At 39.0% G+C, this 24,505-nt stretch overlaps 1 protein-coding gene across 1 annotated transcript in view; it reads left to right on the forward strand.

Moving 5' to 3' along the window:
* Positions 1-24,505, forward strand: part of side-II (sidestep II transmembrane protein) — a 544,775-nt gene that overhangs the window by 443,196 nt on the left and 77,074 nt on the right. The window contains exon 10 of the mRNA XM_073081158.1: positions 18,131-18,290. Coding sequence (XP_072937259.1) covers positions 18,131-18,290 — 160 coding nt within the window. The remainder of the gene's footprint in view (positions 1-18,130; positions 18,291-24,505) is intronic.

Below are 24,505 nucleotides of genomic sequence, written 5' to 3' on the forward strand. Positions count from 1 at the left end.
GCACGCTTAAGTTCAGCGGTTTCCCTTTGCGTTGATCTCTGGCACAGCAACTCACTCATTTAGTCAGACAGTCATCGATGTGTATATATGAATATATATGTACTAGCTGACCCGGCAAACGTTGTGTTGCCATATAAATAAAAAAGTTAAGGGTGAACAACCCTTATCACTTAGGGGTAAAAAAAATAGGTAGTGGCTTATTCTCAGACCTACTGAATATGTATATAATATTTGGTGAAAATCGGTGAAGCCGTTTCGGAGGAGTACGGTAACTAACGCGAGAATTTTATATATAAAATATATATAATTTATATATACATATATATATATTTATATATACGAGTAATTTCCTCTTAATTTCCTTTATTTTGACACCCTACTCGATAGGTTTGGTTAACTTTTTTTAAAACGTGTTGCTATTTCGCGAAAAAATCCACCATTTACGGTCTATGAAATATATAAATTCAGTATATCAAAGTTTCGGTCATTATTTTACCTCATTACAGGTAGAATTTCATTATTTTTATCCAACAAGCCTGATACAAAATTTCATAGTGTTTGCTTCAAAATTGACGATTGTTCAAATGAACTTTTAACCCTTATTTTACCCTCTACGGGGTTGATTTTTCGGAGGGGGATAACTAAGTGTGTCCTTGTTCCTATTCAGAAAGCCAAATACAAAATTTTATAGTAGTTGCTTCAAAATTAAAGCATTTAAAAAAAACTGTTTTCCCCTATTTTACCCTCTTGAGGGTAGAATTTCCAAAAGACCTTTCTTAGTACTTATTCACGCTATATATAGAACCTATGTGCAAGATTTCAGAATTGTAAGGTCCTTGGTTTAGGGTGTACGTTGATTTTTGAAAAATGAAAAAGTCATTTAGTTAGTCAGTCAGTCAGTCACCTTGCTGTTTTATATATATACAAATATTTTTTTATAATCTCCGTTTAACTTCCTTTCATTTGATACCCTACTCGATATGTTCGGGTAACTTTTTTTTTAAATGTGTTACTATTTCGCGCCAAAAATCCGCCATTTTGTTTTTTTTTTTTTACTAACACCTATCTAAGGACACTCGGGTCATTGAGATACATATAATGACACCTTAACTGTTGAAATTCATCCAGCCGTTTTTTAGATCGGATCAAATAAAGAAAGACAAACATACAAGATACGCGCGAAAAACATAACCCTTCCTTGGCAGTCGGGTAAAAAGAAAGCTAACCAGGTATCGGTATCGAATAGGGAATCAAATGAAAGGAAATTAAACGGGGATTATAAAAACATATTTATATATATAGTAGTGATCTTTCTTGTGGAAAAAAACGAATGTTGTTGTTCTGTAAAATAGAGATTTTATTCTATTAATCTACATTCTATGTACAATAATATAATTAAAATGATATAAATGAATAGATAAATAAACAAACCTGTTAAATAGAGAAACGACATTTAACGTTTTTTATTCCACTAAAACATTTTTCTATTTAAATTTATGTGACATTGAATTAAACGTCACAAATAAATAGACAATAGAAAAAAAGTTCATAGAGAAAAAGAATAAATTAAAATAAACCTTTTTCTTTACACACACATATATATATATAGTTATATATATATATATATATATATAAAACAGCAAGGCGACTGACTGACTGACTAACTAAATTACTTTTTCAATTTTTAACTCAACTTAGAGTTCTGAAAGGACAATGCCCATCAAAGTATGGACCGCCGTCCAGAGTTGCATCAAATTGAAACTTGTTGTGGACGATGTATAATTAACCAAATACTACCACAAATAATTATTTTTTTGATCAGCACCCGGGTTCTGAAGTTATTTACCGAAATGTTACATAACCTCAAAATCGAAAATATCCGACGATAGATTGATGATCGGTTTTAACTGATAGTAGGTACCTATAATGTAGTTCGATTAACATATTCCATTTACTTTTAAAGGTAGTAGGTTAAAAAACCTAAAATAATCCTAAAAACCTAAAATAATGAATTCCGAGTATAAAATACCGCCATTTTAATTTTTAAGAACAACAATCAACATTTCGTCTTATTTTATCTTAAATGGAACCCCCTTGTTAAAAGAAACTATTCTGCTCGACAAACTGTGTAAAAAAGTCAAAAAATAATTTTAATATTACTTTCATTTTGATGCATGAGAAAAATCATTTGTCAAAACACTAATAGATCTTATTGAATTCCGAGTATAAAATTCCGCCATTTTAATTTTTAAGAACAACAATCAACATTTCGTCTTATTTTATCTTAAATGGAATCTCCTGTTCAAAGATTTTTTTCTGATCGGCAAATTATGTAAAAAAATCAAAAAATAACTTAAATATTACTTTCATTTTGACGCATGAGAAAAATCAGTACCAAGAATGGGCATTCTCCTTTTGCACAAAGGTTCGCTATATAGCGTAAATAAGTACTAAGAAAGGCCTTTCGGAAATTCTACCCCTAAGAGGGTAAAATAGGGGAAAACAGTTTTTTTTAAATCCTTTAATTTTGAAGCAACTGCTACAAAATTTAATATTTGGCTTTCTGGATAGGAACAAGGACACACCTATTTATCCCCATCCGAAAAATTAAACCGTATTTGGCTTTCTGGATAAAAATAATAAAACGCCTATTTCACCGTTTTTGGAAATTCTACTTCAGCTTTTATAGTGCAGTCGGGTTTTTTTTATTTTTTTAATTAATTACTTGTTTGAATAGTGTTATGTTGTGTAAGGATTTAACAATTTCTTTTCTTTTTATGAAACTGTTGGATCTCCTGATGGTCAGTGATCACTCACCATCAAAGGGACACATCTGTGTTTTCTATTGAAGGATTAAATAAGAAACACAACTGCTAACACAGCGCGATCGCGTAACCGTCAGACCAACCTTCGGTAGGAATCTAATCTTATCTGGGGTAATAACAGATGTCCGTGGGCGGTAGCCAGGTACCTTAAGATATACTGAATACTCTATAACTAATTGATTATTATAATAAGAGGTGGAATTGAGCCCGATCTCTCGTCAACAAAGGTATTTTTAATCCCGAAGGTGTAAGCATCACGTGCTCATTTACGTTCCTTGTGAGAACATTCCCCATTACTAGAGGCAAGAGCACGACGTCTTGTTATAAACAAATCTGGAGGCACTTTTTGTTATTTTTAATGTTATTTTGATAATAAAGTGATAATTTTTGAAGTAAACGTAGCGCAACGGTTACAAATCCAAAGTGACAAGTGTTACAGGCTCGATTCTGAGGTAGATAAATATCTAAATAATTAATATAGAAACAACGCTGGCGTGAGCCAGTGAGGGTAAAACGAGTGAAAGTCGCTTAAACTATTATACATGTACAAATTACAAACACAGAGATTTAATATTAGATTAAAAAAGGATTTTTTTTCTCAAGAAGTTCTCCTCTCGGTCACGATATTATTAAATTGTGCGCGGGAGGGTACTTCGCTTATTAACATTCCGGCAGCGGAATGCGCCTATTGCTTCAATCGGAGTGAACGAGAGGTGTCGTCTTCTCCCTCAAAAATCATCTCACGGGAAACCCTATTCTTTGTTTGTTTGTTATGTATTGTTTTCCGCCTACGGCGAAGCAGGGTTATGATTTTGCCTTAGTATATATATATATGTGTATGTATCTGTTTCCTCATAACTATTAAACTACTTATAATATTTCCACAAATGAGGTGTCACTGAAAACATTTTGATCTTCCACTGGTTGGGTTATGTAAAGACAATTGAAAATGGCGCCCGTCGACATAAAGTGTTGTTATATATTTTTTAGAACGCTATTTTTTAATTTAATTGACCATTTTTAAAGATTTTGAATTGATATTAGAATTGATTATATATGCAATTAGAATAGAAAGAGCGACCTTTGAAAGAAAATGCGTCGTGTTTCTTATATAATGCTGGTAGTAATTTATGTGTCTATAAACTAGACAGATGAAGTCGCAGGTTACATCTAGTTTCATATGTAATACCACTAGAGTTAGATTGTAAATCCTGACGGATTAACTAATCCGTCCTTTATATAACATATTCGCTAAAATAAAATTTAACGAAGAATTTTGCACAAAATCTAATTCTGTGTGTCAAATAAGTTTAGCCCGGAACAATTTTTCATACGAGCAGTTCGGCGACCGCTATCGGGATTCCACTCAAATTCAGAATCATGATTATGAATGTTCTTTTTGTTGGTCGAGCCCAACGAATCTCAGACGTGGCAAATTACAGTCATTAATTAGGTGGTGATGGCGGTCGCGAGCGCGTCGCCCGCGCTCCTAATATTAACTATCCACGAATGAGACGTCAAAATAATAAGACGGGGCATAAATTCACGATCGCCGTCTTAAATTTAAGCAAAATTGTATATATTGTAATCTCAACAATTATTCAGTGGCGGTCGAGCCGACTTACGCCGCTCAGCGGGCATCTGCCTTGCGGCCCTTGTTAATGCAAAATCATATTTTACTGCCTTTGAAAGATGGCGAGGTCCATCCGCTGGGAGGAGCTCCCTAATGCTAATTAATGAATTAATGTCCAACGGATCCGAAGTGGATCGATTCAGTAAAGCACACAGAACTTCAGATAGTTTAATGGATGGAATAAATTAGGATGACGGACTCAACTCGATCATATTTTGAATAAAACATAATACAAAATCTTGTAAAGTATGATGTAAATAATTATTATACAAAGTGTAGACATCAAAAGCCGGTATTCGTTGAATGAAACGATATTTTTTGTGAAATCATCATTTCAATTCACTTCTGCTCCAGCGGACGTCGAGAGGCGGAGGAGAAAAAACAAAGGGAATATTGATTATCAGTTAGTCGATTTCAATGCTTTTATACTGGACAGGCCTCGGTGCTGGAAGTTGGCTCGCTCCAATGACATTTTATACTAGACACGTTATACGCCCGCTAACTTAAGAGAAAACTTGAGCGAAACTGCTTTGATAGCACACATGCACGTTTTTTATTTTACTTACCTTTACTACATAGACAAATGTTCTATAAGGGACAGAGCTATTAGAACAATGTGATAAAAAAAGACAACTAGTGTTTGACCTTGCGTTTCAAGTCTACGCAAACGTAAATATTGACCATGGAATATAGTGACCAATGATTACTTCAGTCAAAACGGGACATCGATTTTTTTAAGTCAAATACTTTTTACTTGAAAAAATATAGTTAAATACTAAAAAACACGCTTTTATGATAAAATTAACTAAAAAGTAGAAAATAATTTTCAATCTATGAATCATTTAAGGAACAGTAAATAGTATAATTGTGGAAAAAATGTGGGGCGCTTTTTACAAAACTGGTAAATGGAGCACCCCATGTTTTTTTTCATAATTATACTATATACTGTTACTTAATTGACAATGGCAACGGTTCATTTCGGAGACAACGGCACGAAGCATCGGAAAAAGGGACTGTCCCGTTAAAAACGGGACGTATGGTGGCTATCCCATTGATCCGCATGCTTGTCAAAGACAATGAAATAATGGAACAGAAGGTAAAAAATGTCCAAAACTGTCGATAATAGTTTTAGTACGTCGTTTACGTAGAAATGTTATAGTACAGTTTAACTAAATAAATAATTATTAAATAAAAATATAATTTGAAAGAATGTATCTATACAGATGTATCGACTGGTTTAAAATATATGATTTAAAAATAGTTTATATTTATTATCATAGATTAGTAAATATTACTCACTCCTAACAAGAAAATGTACCCAGTTTTGAGAATTGAAATAGTTCTTTTGTGCCGTGTGGCTCCGGCGGCGAATAGACCACCCCATACCTGCCCGTGGGTGTCGTAGAAGGCGACTAAGGGTTTTTACCGGGTAGATGGGCAGCAGCGTCTACTCGGGCATTTAACATCTTACTGCGACGGTCCCACTGGTTGCTGGATCTGACACTGCCTGGCGTAATTCCCAAAGGTGTCCCGCTTGGTGGTAAGATCTCTTCGTGAGATCTGCCTGGCTAGCTACCACCCTCAGGCCGAAGTCTACCGCTAATAACGACTCTTCGTGTTTCGGTAGTGCGCCTGGGAGCCAGTTCATCCCCTATCCTCCCTTCCCATCCTCTGTGGTGCTTCCGACGGCGTACCTTTCTGGTCCGGTGGGTCCTTCTAGGCGTCGTTGCTCTCGGAGGCGTGGTGTATTGGCGCGGGGGCCAGGGAGACCCGGTGAAACGGTTTTCCGCTGGCCGCCCGCCGGTTAGTTGGGGACCCGAACCCGGGTAACACCGTAAACCTCTGGCCCGGGAGGCTGTCCCGCCAACCGGCGAAAAATCCCGTTGCACGATTACCCTGCCGGAGTAAGAGACCGGAGTGGAGCCGGGTAGTCGTGCACGGGGGGGACCGGGGGCCCTTCCGTCCCCCGCGCCAGCATCCCACATTACCACTGTGAGCACGGCGCTACGGGATCCGCACCTTGTCCCGAGAGGCGTCGAAGGAGCATCGCAAGTCCTTTCAAATTCCTCCTCTTTTTCTTATACCACCAGAATGAAAAGGCAGAATAATAAGGGAAACGTTTACTCAGCGGCGACCTCCTCCACACTTACTGTGGACATGTGCAACATCAGGGGGCTCCATTCCAATCTGGATGCCGTCCATCACCACCTTGAGACGGCAAAGCCGGCTTTTCTCTTTTTGACGGAGACGCAGATATCGCCCTCGGGCGAAACATCGTATTTAAATTACCCCGGCTACAGTTTAGAACATGCCTTCAGGCGTCGAGCCGGGGTATGTGTGTATGTTCGGGATGATATCTGCTGCCGCCGTCTCAGCTGCCTCGAAGACAAGGACCTATCCTTGTTGTGGGTGCGCGTGGATATTGGGGGGCAGACCCGCGTCTACGCGTGCCTTTATAGGTCCTACAGCGGAGATGTTGAGACAACTCGACTATTCGAGCACGTCCAGTGGGGGACTGACAAAATGCTGCAGCAGTGCCCTTCGGCGGAGTTGGTCATTCTGGGTGACTTCAATGCCCACCATATTGAATGGCTAGGCTCCCGAATCACGGACTTCGCCGGAAGAACTGCGTATGACTTCTCCTTGGCATATGGGCTCTCCCAGGTCGTACCCGGTCATACTAGGGTACCTGATATTGAGACCCATACTGCGTCTTTGCTGGATCTTCTGTTAACCAACTATCCTGATGACTACCAAGTGATGGTCAAGGCTCCTCTTGGATCTTCTGACCATTGCTTGGTAAGTTCTTCTGTGCCCTTGTCGCGTCCCACGGGGGCTCGACCACCGGGGAAGCGACAAGTTTGGCACTACAGGTCAGCAGATTGGGACGGGCTCCGGGAATTCCTGGCCTCGTACCCGTGGAGGCAGCTATGCTTCGTCTCGGGTGATCCTAGCACGTGCGCTGACTCTGTGGCCGACGTCATACGGCAGGGTATGGAATGCTTCATTCCAAACTCTGTCGTGTCCGTCGGTGGGCGGAGTCAGCCCTGGTTTGATGGGCCTTGCGCTAAGGCTTCACGTCATAAGCAAGAGGCCTACCAAGCCTGGGCATCAGCACACGCGTGCAAGGATCCGAAGACCCCCGAGTTACGAACCGCACTTAACGCTGCCTCCCGTTCAGTAAAGAAGTATATGGCCAAGGCGAAGTCTAGGCACATTGGCAGAATTGGCGAGCGACTACTTGGTTACCCCTCCGGGAGTCGAGCCTTCTGGTCGCTGGCCAAAGCTGTCGTGGGTAATTTCTGTCACTCCTCACTACCGCCCCTGCGGAAATCAGACGATTCTCTGGCCCACACGGCAAAGGGGAAAGCCGATCTTCTGGGCAACCTCTTTGCCTCAAACTCGACTCTTGATGACAAGGGGGCCACACCGCCTACCATCCCGCGGTGTGAGGGTTCTATGCCTGATATACGCTTTACGCAGAAAGCTGTCAGGCGAGCTCTATTGTCCCTTGATGTCAAGAAGTCGAGTGGGCCGGACGAAATCCCCGCAGTGGTGCTGAGGACGTGTGCTCCCGAGTTGACTCCCATCTTAACGCGTTTATTCTCGCTTTCCTATACCACAGGTGAAGTACCGTCTTCGTGGAAGGTAGCCCTCGTTCACCCGATTCCTAAAAAGGGTGACCGCAGTGACCCGGCTAATTACAGGCCTATTGCGATAACCTCCTTGCTCTCAAAGGTAATGGAGCGTGTGGTTAATACCCAGCTTCTGAGGTACCTCGAGGATCGCCAGCTGATCAGCGATCACCAATATGGTTTCCGCAAGGGCCGTTCAGCTGGTGATCTTCTGGTGTACCTCACACACCGATGGGCGCAAGCCGTTGAGAGTAATGGTGAGGCGTTGGCGGTTAGCCTGGATATCGCAAAGGCCTTTGACCGGGTCTGGCATAGGGCCCTTCTCGCGAAGCTTCCATCTTACGGTCTTCCCGAGAGGTTGTGCACATGGACAGCCAGTTTTCTGTCTGAGCGGCAAATCAAAGTCGTAGTTGACGGGTGCTGCTCAGACACGAAGCCTGTTAATGCTGGCGTGCCCCAGGGCTCTGTCCTCTCTCCCACGCTATTCATTCTGCATATCAATGACATGTTGCAAAAATCTAGCAGCATTCATTGCTATGCGGATGATAGTACGGGAGATGCTGTGTACACAGGCCGTGCAAACACCTCTCGGACTCTCGTGGAGGAAAGCAGAATCCGACTTGTGTCTGAAATCGAGAACTCTCTGGAGCAGGTCTCGACATGGGGTCGACTTAACCTTGTTGAGTTCAACCCCACGAAGACGCAAGTCTGCGCGTTCACCGCTAAAAAAACCCCATTCGTCATAGCGCCACGGTTCCAGGGAATTCCACTCACCATTGATAAAAGTATAGGGATCCTAGGAGTTGACATATCGTGTGATGTGCAATACCGGGGTCATTTGGACGTTAAGGCGAAGTTGGCATCAAGGAAGCTGGGCGTTCTGAACAGAGCGAAGCGGTACTTCACTGCGGGGCAACTCCTTCTGCTTTATAAGGCGCAAGTGAGACCCCACATGGAGTACTGCTCGCATCTCTGGGCAGGAGCACCCCAATACCAACTTAACCCACTTGACTCCGTACAGAAACGCGCAGTACGAATCGTCAACGATCCGAGGATTTCCGATCGGCTAGAACCTTTAAGTTTACGGAGGGACATAGGTTCCCTCTGCGTGTTCTACCGGCTTTACAATGGTGAGTGTTCCCAGGAACTATTTGACCTGGTGCCTACATCACCGTTCCTCCATCGCACCACTCGCCGAAGGATGAAGTTCCATCCACACCAACTGGACTCGTGGCGGTCCTCCACGGTTCGATTTGCGCGGACGTTCTTGCCACGGACGTGCAAAATGTGGAATGAACTTCCTTCTGAGGTATTCCCGGAGCGCTATGACATGGGGCTCTTCAAAAAAGGTGCAAAAAGAGCTCTCCTTCAAAGCCGGCGATGCATTGGCGACTCCTCTGGTGTTGCAAATGTCCATAGGCGACGTTGACTACTTTCCATCAGGTAGCACGTCTGCTTTATCGTCAGGTTCAAAAAGTTCTGTAAAAAAGTTTTGCCACGTCTCCGTGCTAAAATGTCTCTAAAATATTTGAAATAATTATTTATTTATTATGTAAATTACGCAGTATTAGTTATTTATTCGTATATTTTCTCTAAAAATGTTTTTATTTGTCAAGAATTCAAAAAAAGAACTTACTATTAAGCCGTTTGTGGCTTATTTCAATTTCAAGGCGGCGAAATATCTTTACTAATCTATGTTTATTATTATCAGTTTTATTTTACACACGACCATTAATTGCAAAGTTGTGTAAATTTTATAAATGTACTAGCTGACCCAGCAAACATTGTGTTGCCATATAAATAAAAAAATGTTAAGGGTGAACAACCCTTATCACTTAAGAGATATGAAAAATAGATAGTAGCTAATTCTCAGACTTACTGAATATGCATATAAATTTTGGTGAAAATCAGTAAAGCCGTTACGCAGGAGTAGGTACAGTAACTAACATTGTGACATGAGAATTTTATATATAAGATTCTAATTTTACCGTGGTCTTTTTGAGGATTAATTTCTGGCTATACAAAGATTATTTATTAAATTATGTTTAGGTTAAGGAAGAAATACGACCTTAATGATTGAAATATTTATTCAATTAAAGAAATTTTAAAATACCGTATACTATCCTATATAAATTTTATGGTAATATTTTTTATTATTTACCACAGGTATCGAAGGAAATTTAAAGATTAGGATACAGAATTTCCCATATATCGATTTTATTTTATTAAAATAAACCATAAAATGTTATATTTTGACTAAAAACACACTAATATAAAAATTAAGCAGTGGGATCTTAAACTATAACATACGACATATGAACATCGTCAGATTCAATAAAATGTCACTTCTGTTTTGTTGATCTATGACCATGCATTTTGCGTCTTTATCACTTTCATTGACAAAAACATACTTTGTCTCTTTCTGGTTACTCACGTAATCATGGCGGATCGAACACGAAAAATAAACGAAATTTAATAATTTCTCTTCATTTACGTGTGATAGGTGATTCCATGAAGTTTGTTTCTTTTTCGAGCATAATTTTTGCATTTACGCATTGCACAAGAAGGCATTTTGTGGCTTTAAATTCAAAATAATGACGTTCAACGTGTTCCGTGACATTCGTGTGTATTACTACGCCGCGCGAGAGCGACTGGACTTGGCTGGAGTCGTTTTACACCACTTGCCGTATTTTGTATGTTTCAAGTTTTGCCCGCTTGTGGCGGATCTTTATATTTATAGATCAATGGCTCGCTCTAATATAGAAATGATGAAATCCGCAGAAGCGAACAAAAGGATCGCGGGCTCGGGCGGATTTGCAGAGTTAAACTTGTGCCGATCGGGAACCGCGCCGACGCCTCTAATGTCTTGAAATCCGTCCAGTGCCACTGGTATTACGGCTGCACAACTTGTGCTGCGTTTCATTTGGAACTAGCGCAATCGTGCTCGGAAATAAATTGTTCCTCGCAATGGATATGAAAGTTATGTCCGTTGAATGTCAACTCAGCAGCGCGATAGACACGCTCTGCTGAACACTATTTCGATTTGTAAAATCAACTATTTCTCGTCGGTATTGGTCGGGGAGGAATTCAATGTATCGTGATACTGGTTTCTATTTCGTCACGTAACAAAAGATCGTAACTATGATAAGACGTTCTTTGTCGTTGTTTATTAAGAAAGGGACAATTTTTCAATTACAGTGTCTTCTTTAAAATTTTAGTCCCAATGAATGAATGTAATACATTTTATAACGTTTTGCACAACTGATTTATAACTTACCAAAATACAAAACAATGATTCAAAGATATTAATCAAATGAAGATAGTGTAGTTTTCATGTCAAAACAAATTACAGAGGCGCGGCGCGGCAGGTGCGAAGTGGCGTCACATCTCGCCGTACAACCCTCGAGTCGAGCGCTCCTATTTTTCACCCGTGTTTAATACCCTTGCTCTGCCACTCAAATACTCATCTCTCAACCAAGTTTCTGATTAAAGCCGCGGGTGAAACTGCTATGTGCCAGTCATGTTATCCAAGTGATACCAAGTGAAAGTGAAACGTAATGTTTTGTTTGTATAATATTTAAGGGATATTTCTTTTAATTTACATATATTTTTAAAGAGACTCAATATTTTATTAACTATCATTGACATGTTTGTTCAAGCTGAAATACGTAAACAAGCGAACGCCTCCGAACAAAGAACCGGCAGCCGCCGAAACAGGGTAATAGCTAAGTAGGTAGACATGAGACAACAGAACACAATGAGCCGCATCGACACGTGTCACTAATGTGTTGAAGTGTAACATATTCCTACCCTCGGCGGGCGACGGACGACCCTCTGAATATATTTATGATTACGCCTCCCTAATGGGACAACGCAATTATGTCCATCTGTCTGATTATAGCCGAGACGTCGTTTGCTATTTCTCGCAGAGCTGCCGTAAAAATGATTCTCTTGCGAGCACACGAGCTGCCTTTGTTTCCAGAAGAGACGCCGGGAACTGCGCATATTGAATCCATTAATAGACAGACGTGAATATCTCTCCGAGAACATAAGCAGACGTTATCAGGTGGAAAATTCTCTCTCTTTATTCGTTAATGGCAGCTATTTTCCTGAGGTGTTTGGGCGGCGGGCCGGTCCCCCGCGGCCTCCTGTGATCATTCGCGAGATTGTGCTCCGATGAAACTCGTCCCGTTCATAATGGACACCCCTGATTGAATCACTCGCACTCCTTTCATGCTGGATTGATTCCGCGATCAAGATTTCGTAGCGTTTCCGTTCGTGTCGTGAAAATCGACCGATACGGGCGTCGATGGAGATCTGTTTACATGCCCGAAATGGGACGTAGAGCACCGACCAGTGCTGCCGTTTATGCGAAGGGTCTCATTAAAAAAGGGGTAAACGAGAAAACACAAAGGGTCGCGTTTCGCGATATCCCAAACAATTAGCGTAGCCGACCGAGCATCGGACCTTTTTAACGAGTAAGTGTCTGCTAGAATAATACGTTTTTACAAATAAAACGCGTTCGCCTAACATTGGAATAAACAACTTCCGAAATTACACTAACTTGTTTAATTAATCAATCTTTTACGTTAACACACAAAATGCTATAAAATGATTGCAACCCTTTTTATGTCACACCGATGGGCACGATCTCTTCTCACAATTAGACGCATGCTTCATCGTTCAGGCGCTAATACGGGCCAACGCGTATTGTCTGTATTTAAAACCACTCATATGTACGGTAGGTGGTTTCATCAACACTTTGATATTTAAAGTTCGTTTTATAAACTTTCTAAGTTCTAAATTATCTTTTACTAATAAAACTGAAGTATCCAATATTCAAATTATTTAAATTAAGGTCAACCTAATGATAAATTTAAATACTGAGACTCAATAAATCTCGTTGTATTTTAAGGTTCAAGAATGTTTATTTTTAACGTTCTCAAAGGATCCAAAATTAGAAGGTATTCGAAATATTTTGATAAAACTTTCGCTTACTATTTTCTGATTAGTTTCAGGTAAAAGTAAAAGAAATAGGCTAAACTAACTTTATGAAAATTGTACTATTATAAAAATCATATTTCTTATCATCTTCCCGGTCAAACGCCCAAACAACATGGTTGTTGGTTAATTTAATTTATTCCAGACGCACATGTTGCGTCGGTTTATGAGCAATAACCCCACCGCTCCACCCCTATTTACCCCATTCTCATTAACCTGTCCCATCAATACAACCAGAAACGGATCGCGACAGGGTGTAGCGTTCTTAAATAATTAATAGCATTCATTACGGAAACACCCTCCAAAGTAACCCCGTATTTGCTCCACTGTAAAAGCCCTAATCAAAGCACTGCGAGCTGAATTCTCTAATTACTTCGAGAAGCTTCTCCAGACTGATGCGATGAATATTTGCCTTCGATGTCTTTAATGTGCTGTTCGAGGCCTTATCCCACAAAGATGAAGTTCTTTTGTAAAGTACATACTACGTTACACTGTAATTTGCCTTTGTACTAATTAATTAAACGTATGTAGTATGTATCTTAATTAATTGTCAGTCTTCATCAAGACATCAATGAGTGCAACAAATTTTTTACACAAATACTGCATTATTTTGAAATAGTTAGATTTACTTACATTTATTTAGATACACAAATGTTGTATTATCACATTAACCTACTCAAATAAAGTTCTTAGTTCAATACTATATTGATGTTCGTTACAAATGCCCCAGTACTTCGCCGTTCGCTTTCTGAGAATAATACATAATATAGTACACCATACATTTCAAATGAGTAAAATATACTTAAATGTAGTAATAGAACAGTTAATAAAAAAACGGTAACGAAGTAATATTCTTTGACTCTCGATACCGGCTAAAAGTAAATAACGATTGAATAAATTTCTAATGAGAAGTGAAAAGGGTGAATCAGAAGCGTCCTCCGCCAAACCGGGCTTAAACAACCTTCAAATTAGTCTGAACAAACTCACTCCTGAAACAGGTAATGTAATTTCGAATGAAATTTTCCACACACGAAACGAACGACAAACACGGTCGTGTCTTACCCAGTCATATTTCCAACGAATAAATTATAAGCACGTAATTTTACGCGCATTAAACATGGCCCGAATGTCGCGGGCTCAGGTTGTTCGCGACTCGCTCGAGGACATTCCGATGTGGGTGAGATAATACACGAAATGAATTATAGCCGCTAACTCCCCCACGTCACGCCGACATGATATACGCCCGGTTTTTCTCTCTGATTGAGAGAGAATTTGGCGCCTCCCGAAAAATACTGGACGGAAGTTATAATGTTCTCTCCAAGATTGGATTTATTAGCCCAATGGTAATTTTTCATGTTTGCAAACCTCCCTTCTTCAAATTTACGATCGCAGTCCGACTTTTTATCTCTGTGTGCTCAGTTATAAAGTCTTTAGGGTGTTCTCTTTTGAAATCCACTAACTTAACACTCAAGGAGCGTTAACTTATCCGTAACAACGAATGTTTTCACCGAAGTACACACGCCCAGCTGGGCGTGTATCTAGTACACACTTGTCTAGCTAGACAAGCGTAGACAACTTCGCTTGAAACAGAATAGCATCAAAAATTTTATCAGGAAGCTGCCACAAAGCTTTTTGGACCATATCTTTAGAATTTAAAAATAACAATTTCCATCTCCTCCAGCAACCAGGAGTCAACCGAAGAGCAAACGGAGCTATAAAATGACGTCATAATGTAAGCATTTTTAGATGAGCGATCAGCGGCGGCTGCGGCTGACGTTCGTGAAAGTGAAAATTTCGTATTTCCATTCATACAAAGCTTTCCTCCAGTTTCACGCAGCTTTAAAAATGTCTCTTTTTATTTCACCGAAACAAGGGAATCTTCAGTCAGTACGTTTTTGTTTGCGCCCCGTTCAGCGACTTCATTAGGAGAAATGAAATTTTGCGTCGTGCGCGGTCGCATTGTGCGCCACCTGCCGGACCGCACACAATGTCCCGAATTAAGACTCGATGTACATTATCTCCTCCATCCCACGTAATTATCCGGGACAATGCTAACTAAATTTTGTGTACGCGTTTCATTTCGTCCCTTTGTTTTCCAGCTCATCAATTTTAGCTATGACAAGTCGGCCAACCTCGTTAGCATAATTTTAGCGCTTATGATTATTCTGGATGATTCGTCAGTTGAATGTTGGAGCAAATACAGCCTACTAATTAAAGTCCGAAATCAATGCGTGATACAAAAATAGCCAAACTAATTTGATAATCCAAGCGACCTTACAATGTCACAAATCAGCCACCATCGACTAAACTTTAAAATTTTGAACGTTGTTCATGTTGCCTATAAATTTACTCTATTATGATCGTTATTCGAGTGCAAACGATTTTATAAAAGACATATTTTATGGATATTGATTCGGCAACGCCGAAATGACAAATAAAATCCGGCGAGCTGAGTGCAGATCGCACGCTGATTTATTGTTACGAGCACAATAATTTTATCGAATGTATAAATCTTCCGACGTATGCAAACGCTCGCTTACCTACAATGTTGCCGTAATGCCAATAAAACAGAGGCGAATAAAATGGCCGTTGCTAATAGGGTATCTCCGGGAGCGGGTTTTAAACGCCGTTTAACGCTTCGTATCTATAACAGAGAATTCCCCGTCGGACTATTACCTGCAGTGAACTCCTGTAAATCTTCAGACTCACTTATCTACTCTAATAATTAGAAATCCTTTTGTTAGAAACAAGAAATAATCAGTCCTTTGCAGCACAACGAGGCGCTTTGTCCGCGGGAGTGGCGCCTTTTGTAACGCGGCACAGTTAATAGAGCCCTTTGTATATATAATCATATTCTAGTAAAACGTCCCCTTTACGGAACAGGACGTTTTGAAACATTATTTAGAATACCTACTTTTTTGTTTTTCGGGCTTTTTCATTATCCCTTTTCATTTCAACGTAACGATGTAGCAATAATATTTAACAATGTTGCGTTGTAAAATAAACAAATAATTTCACATACTTTTATTACGTAGTATTGTACAAGTATCTTAAGTAACATAATATTCTTAAAACGTTACCGCTCAAAACAAGACAGTCACATTTATTTTCTCGTACAAATATCCTGATGCAATAAATCCGTGTAGCGTGACCACTTATGACAAATATTTTGGACAATAACTGAAAAAAGCTTTAACATTACTTTAAAGTAAAAATCAATCATCAGTCCCACCTGTTGAGCGGTTATTAGAAGTACGTATATTGTTTTTCATATGATACATCTAGCTTTATATTAAAATAACACGATACTGCACTAGTATTAATAGGATTAGAGATTCCGATATTCCCTTCAGGCTTGGCTTGGCTCGATCTGAAGTGGCCTTGTATCTGGGTTACCGCAAAGTAATTACTATCTGAACTGCGCAACCTATTAACTGGCACCATCCGATGATTGGCGCAAATCACTGACCCATTCTGAACATAGCGTCGTCCTTCACTTGGCCCCTAGGTATCGTCGTACAAGATATACTTGTGTACGTTGCGTATGTACCTACATAAACAACCATTTTCAACTTACGGAGTAGGTAAACGAATTGCACTACATGTTGTATTTTTCTCAGTAACTACTCAGTATCTCCGATAGAACACAACCGCCGAGCCCTCCAAGTCCTCCGAGCGCAATCGAGCTCTGCCCTTGAGGAACAGTTTACCCTCATCCCCCACACCTGCTAGTTATGATGGTATGCGGCCATACACACCGCCGCCCGTCCCAGGGTTGCTCGATGGACGGTTCCAGCTCCCACTTTTGCCGCCCGCAACCCCGGAAGCCCCTTTTAGTCGCATCTTAAGACAGGCAGGGGATACCGTAGCCCTATTCTAGTAGGGACAGTGTGTCATGAACCTACGTAATTTCTTTCCGATTTAAGATCAGCGCATGCATAGGTTCAGTAGGTAGATACATTCATATTATCAAATGTAATAATTTGCTTCTGTAAATACGTTATTTATGGTTCAACTTCAATTATCTTGCATAAATATTTTTAGGATTCAAAATTTAAATAAAAGACTCGTTTAAAAACAGAAGTTGCATTAAAGTTACCTACTCATTGTCAGTTGTATTCCTTGAAACATTTCAAACGTCTATTAATGTGTGGTAAAAGGAGAAACAAATTTGGCTTTGTGTGTTTCCAAGTGGCGCCGCGGGCCCCATACAATCTACAAGTGATCGTCATTAAATCCCAAATGCGATGTTTAATTTTCTTTTCCCACTCCCCTTTCTCTCCATATCCTTTATCGTTCCCGGTTTCTGCGAGCAGCGCCAGTACAAAGCGAAATGCTAAATTATTGCGATTTCCTTCAAAGTTGTTTATTCTTTAAATGTTTTCGCTCACTCAACGCGCTTTTTGATCGAAAATTATTTCGGTCACTGAGCTGATCCTATATTGTTTTGATACACATTTGTCGCATCCTATTGTATAGACTTGAGATATCTATATCTTTAAATCTTAATTTACGTTTAGCTAAAAACTGACGAGTACATAATTACACGTTAAAAATTGAAAACTGATTTATTGGAAAAAGTTATTATGGTTATTAATATATCTACTGCTATGTTTTTTTTAATAAATTGGCCCTTTAAACTAGGTTTAACTTGAATAAACTAAGCAAAATTACTAGCTAAGATCAATAATAACAATTCATAGCATAGGAAAATTGTATAATTTATGAATATATCGTTACAATATAATTGTCAAAGAATCAACGATAACTAACGCGTATAACTAAGGCCTAGCTACCCAAAGCCAAGGGTGACGTCTACCGAAATTACATATCACTCAGAATGTCATTCAAATGTTTGAAAAAACAAACATAACAAAATGTTCCTTTAATATTACCGCCTGAAACTAACGTACACTTTACTCGTATATCAGAATGGATGAATCTATGAAAATATATAACCAGCGCATTTCAATGCGCAAAACACGCTTAAAAGGAACAACACTTTGATCGCTTGTGAATGTGCCACTTGTCCACAGGACCGACCGCTCGCGCACAACGCCAGCGCGCGCGTGTTCCACAGCAACCAGAGTCTCGTGCTGCAGAAGGTGACGCGCCACAGCAGCGGCCGCTACGCCTGCTCCGCGCTCAACGCCGAGGGCGAGACCGTCTCCAACGAGCTACACTTCAGGGTCAAATGTGAGTCAACTACATCACCGTCATTATCATCGTCAATGTTAATTGATCCTTAAAAAACATTACCGTCTCACTATAGGCATAGGATTCCTCCTAAAAATTGGTTACGGTGTTCGGTCACCATTATAGGCAAGCTGGGAATATGTTATTCATATACCTTTGAAAACATTATGGAGAAATACGAAGCCTATAGATTTCATCCTTTCATCCAGTGACTTTAAGTGGATGTAATGACTCAAAAACAGCAACAAGCCTTAGCAAATCGCAGCTCTTAATCGGCGGAAATCTTAAGGAAAGTCGTCGAAAATCGGGAAAATTTGTGTCATCGCTGGTGGAAGACACTTGACAGATATCATATTTTCTATATGGCAAAAAAAAGTTACAGGTCCTGGGAGAGATTTTTATTACTCAAAATCACTTTTTTTTATTCAGTACAAAAGTTATTCAGAAACAAAATAGGGTGATTAATTTTGCGCTACCCTGTATATTCATCTCAACGTTCTGATAATTCAAAATCATTGCATATGTTGATTATTGCTTACGTTGATTAAGATCCTATTCAATCCTTAAATAATTACAATTGTTGAACTGTAACCAGAATACGTTTCTAATGCACACACACTGTTTCATGCACTATCATCACGTGAAGGGTAGTTAAGAACTGTTCTGATAGAAGTAGAGGGATTGTGGCAGTGGTGCTAAAACTCATCGCAGTACTATAACTACGTTAGTACAACAGTTTCCTTATTAAACTAATGTAACAGACTACATCATACACATAGTTATATTTTTTTACATATGAATTATGAATACACGTTACATAAACAGATTCGATCTCCGAATCTCTTAATCATATTCTATAACATTCATATCTCATTAACAATTCTTCAAATTGTACGCAAATCAAAGCTACAGGAAAAAAAACAATCATAAACTTTTTTAAATGCTTGAAGATACACGACCCAAATACATAGTATTTTAATTCGATGCTCGGAGCCGCCAACAGTATTTCACGGACGCAATGATATACCGCCAGCCTCCGAAATTCAGAGTAACGGCCCACCCGATCTTATTTGCCTGATGCACTCTTACCCAGAACGCTGAAAAATTCACCTCGTAAAATTTTTATGCTTCGAATTTGCGAGAAAATTTTAGTACACAAGTCAACTTGCTCAACAAAGTTAGGGTTAGTGAAGAGCGCCGCCTCCGCTTCGCTTCTAATACTTCCTTCCCTGGGGTTCTAATAGCAGCCCGCGGGTACGTGCTCCAAACTTAGCTGACTTCTACGACGTCATGTTGAAAGGAGAATGACGGTGGAAATTAAGACAACAATATTTTTGTTCAAATGAATTGTAATCATATTTTATGCTTCCTTAATATGTAGTTCCCCGCAATCACAACCGCTTCACTTGTACTGCGTTTTAAGCAAAAAGCAAAAACGGAATAACTTAACTGACAAAAACATCGAATTGATTCATTATACTAATTTTGAACTTAGAGAAGTGAAACCGCTTCCCGGGCTAACCATGTAGAGTAAGTAGTATTGACTCTCTTTGCCAAGAAATTCCTAATTTGCAAACTTTCAGAACTAATTACCGGTTGCCACTAAGCTGGCTAAATTAGGAATCGCCGGCGACAATGCGTGACCGCATCCCGCCACGTGCAGTCCTATTTCGGTCGCTTTATCCTGCTATCAAAAAGTTCCCCTTAATTGTTTTAGGGGCCGCTATGAAAACTGATGGGGAATGAAGCTAAATGAGACGTGGAGGTTTCGCAATAGAAGCAGAATAGCTTTACAAGCAGTAAGATTTTCGGATCACGGCGAGTTCTTAATAAGAAGGGTGGAATAAACTGTTGTAGAACGTCTCCAAAGGATGAAAAGAAACATTAAAATTTTTGATAATTTTAAAAATGTAGAGATAGAAACAAACAAAAAAGTATACAGTTTTAATTGTTTCTTCGTTTGAAAAGGATGATACAAATGATGATTAATTACATTCGCTAGAATATTCCATCTGGTCTAATGCAGAGGAGACGACAAAATAATGCAGCAGTGGAGGCCGGGGTGCTGGGTGAGCGCACAAAAGGGGTCATTTATCATTCTCGTTAAAATTTCACGGTTCCGACTCCGATGGATTAATTACGAGATAATTTGCTGAAACTCCACAAACCTCACAAAGACCTTAAAATAGCAATCATTAATATTAGAAACAATGAGCATCACGGCGAAATAATAACGCAATAATCGCTGGTTAATTTAAATTTATGAACATTTTTCCATTGGGCGCGAAGACGGAAGGAAGCCTAAACAATAGTTAATTATGGTCGGATTGCGTTTCAGTGATTAAGAACCGCTATTGATATTATACAATCCAGATGTTAGGAAGGGCCAACGTTTATTATCCTTTAATTATTCATTAAAATATATTTAGTTCATTTGATTTCGCCTGAGATTGTTTTTCAATTTTTTACATAAAAAAATATCCTGTACTTAGTTTATTATTAGAGATGCGCCGAATAGTGGTTTTACCGAATAACCGAATACCGAATAATATTCGGTTAAACTTTTACCGAACCGAATATTCGGCCGAATTATTCGGTTAACCATTTCTTTATTGTCAGTTTGTCAATTATGCGTGTTCATTAACACTTTAAAATGTTGATTTGAGTTTATGTAGTTGATTTAAGGTTTAAAATAAACGTTCAATATACTAACTATAGATTAAGTAATAAATGTGTTGACTTGAGGTATCAAAATAAATGTTGATTTGAAGTTTAATCGCTTTATTTTATTAGCTTTATTCAACACATTCTTCATAGGATTTGAATTTGACTTGTAATATAACATAAATCTTACATAAGAAGTTAGTCCTGTTCCATGTCGTGAACACAAGAAAATAGAAATACTCGAACCGAATATATTCGGCATCAAAACCGAATACGCCGAATACCGAATACCAAACGAATATTCGGCGCATCTCTATTTATTATGATCTGGAATAAATGAACCGATATTTTAACCGACTTAACATCTTGTATCTTTATGTGAGGCACTAGTCAAAATCAAATAAACGTTTCCCAGATAATCCCGTAGTTTCCGTACACAGAAACGAAAACTTTAAAACGTATCGTGTCGGTAGAATTTCGATTTCCCATCACTTTTATAGATAGGTGCACAATTGCACACACTAGACAAAACTAAAAAAAGGCAACTAGCGTACCCAATAGCGTACCTATCATTGTTAAAACAATAAATTTAATAGTAAAATTTATCCCTCAAATAATAAAATTAGGTAAGATCTATCGAACTATATCAAGTGAAAAATTATAGAGACTCTACAGAGACTAAAAATCTTATTTCGGTGGTACAATGTAGGGACACCACTACATTATCAGTTCGCGGGCAGCAGGTGGAGTCGTCCGGACTCGCGTCGCGCGCCTAATGGCCGATCTATTTTGCCAATTCCGCGCCAGACAACACAAGATGGGATTTTTAATAGCACGATAAATTCCTCTTTTAAGAAATTGTTTCGTATTGTACTGTTTGTGCGTACTTTTGATAGGTTTAAACTAATTCAACCTTTTTAACTTGTATTATGTCACTGCTTCCCATGAAGAGTTTATAGATAGGTATATAATATGTATAACCAACTTAAATTGCACATGAGCCCTACTTAATGTCTGTAAATGCTTATTTGCAATGCCTGTCTATATATTAGTTTATCTACCTTATCACAACACCTTGAATTAAAAACAGAGCAGCTTAATTCACTTTTAAGCAAAAAATACTGTAAAATTATGTACTTAAGTACAAAATAATGTAAAACTTAGTAATTCCGTAGTGTCTCCATCGGGAGCTCAACTCTTGTTGTAATAAGGGCGCGCCTGCATTGCGGCCGGTCCATTATTAATGGCGCTCGTCGCGAGCTCTCGTAATTGTGTCGTAATGTGACGCGCCCTAACGACGTGCGAACGATGTATCGCGCACGACAATACGACGGTACGATACGACTCGTCGATCTTTTATTTTTACACTAATTGATGATTTCCAATTATCAATCAATCATCAATTTAAAATGGGTTTAAGCAACACTGCACTGAAATAGTCATTGAATGAATAAAAGCTATATGAGAGGTGTTATACATATTTATCTTATTGGAATCTGACTTCTATTACTTATATATTTTTTTTATTTATAGAGTACCTAGGTATATTCAACAAAGATCAACTACAATTTTATATAAAACAAAGTAACTCACTCATAATATTTGGTAACTGTAAATATAAATATACCTAGAACTAAACATTAACTTGCAAATGTTAACAAAGCTTAGCAACGTAATCAACACACTCCAGCTATGTACTCGTTCACGTTAATCACGCGACGCGGCCGGTTCACGCCCCATCAATAAGGACACCAGTAAGCCTATAAGCGACTCTAATACCACAACACGCAAAGCAAATTAACGGACTCTCAAGGGACTCGGACCTGGTTGAGTATGATGCCCTTCGTGCCGTCTGGATGTCGTACGAGTCGTATCGTCCCCGCGTCGCATCATCGAGTTTGATTAACTTACCCTACATTAACAATTGCTTTACTTGTAAATTACTTACACACACGAGTAAACTTGTAGTGAATAGGATCCTGTAATAAAAGATATACTTTTATATTCGCGTGATTGTGTCGTGATTGAGAACCTCACAGTACATTTTTGCACTACAACATTTTTTGGATTGGTATTTTTATATAATTTATAAGTATTTGGAACTCATTCTGGTATTGTGATGTTGTCAATGAGAGGACAGGCATTTAATACAGTGACCGAGGGCTCGCATGTCGCCTCTCACTTACTGATACCGGCCCACTGCCGCTCCCGCACCCTTCCAATTTACGTGATTTGATGCTCGCGCGGAACCGATAGCGAAGACGCCCAGTCTGTACTACTCTGGTGTACGTAGGGCTGACAAAACGGATTAGGTATTTTTGCGAGATATGTGTAAGTAAAATGTTCATCTAAGTTCGGATTTTTAGTGTTATCTATGTTAGTAGTATCCTAAGTTAAAAATGATACAGTGTGTATTATTCAAAATAAGCTTAAGACTAATTTGAATGTAAAGACTAATCATAAGTATTTTAGCCTTCCGAAGGCTTAAGGGCCTTATCGTATATTCGTAATCAGTTGTTTATCGTACCAATTAAAGCACGGAAACTCGTGTGAAATTGCTATTAGCGCACATTCATGCAATGTGGTAAAATTATTTATTATCTTATGACTTACTAATCAACGTGCCGAAAAAGTATATATTTTCTGTATTTTTTTAAGTGCAAACAGTCCAGTTAAATCCAGTCAATCAAATTCATCAATAAAATAACGAAATAAATAACGATACATAGGTACATCGTTTTATATTGGTTATACTGATTTCAAGCATAATTACTATTCCAGTAATTGTTTCTTGACATAATTGTACCAGCAGTGGCAGCCCTGAAGCAACCGGCCATTACAGACACAGTTAAATTGAGAGATTCTGATACGATAATATCCTCTGATTGGAGCCGATGAAAGCCGATGGAAATTGCTGCACCCGTAATTAATACCCTTGTGGCTTTGCATTTAGTCGACCTTTGACGGTCCGGTTATTTCTGTATGTTACTGAGAAAATAATATATGGACTCTAGGAAAACCATTCGGCGACAGAACCTATGTATGTTATAAATTATATTCAGGTCGCAACCAGGATGCGGAGGTCAACTAATTACAATTCATACTGAGAAATGAAGTCGCAGCAAAGTAAATGATAAATGAAAATGTAGAAATCTGTAAATCAAGTAGTATGGTTTGCTTTAGGTAAATTTCACAGTCATTTATTCTAAAGAAATTAATTCCAACATAATGTATGGACGTTATGTAATGAAAATTATTAATTATGGTCCCGGACATTTTATTGCTCTATATGTATGTTGAACTATGGTGATGAAAGTGCGTTATAAGCTAGTAGTAACAGTTCCTATAAATTCTTACATCATAACTCTTGTCGCTACCATAACTTATAACTGGGATGGGCGTTAAAATGTTTATGCAACGCAAGCGTGTTGCGATGCACCGAGACGTTGAAATCAGTGCCCATTCGTATTCATGTGGACGCGCCATTGATTTTATTATTACATACAAGCGGTGGCGGGTTGCCAGCCGCGTCAACCAGACATCAGCCTGCC

The sequence above is a fragment of the Epargyreus clarus genome, unplaced genomic scaffold (assembly GCF_041222505.1).
Source record: "Epargyreus clarus isolate Ecla_fem2 unplaced genomic scaffold, WU_Ecla_fem_2.2 ptg000015l, whole genome shotgun sequence".
In the NCBI taxonomy this organism is placed as follows: domain Eukaryota; kingdom Metazoa; phylum Arthropoda; class Insecta; order Lepidoptera; family Hesperiidae; genus Epargyreus; species Epargyreus clarus.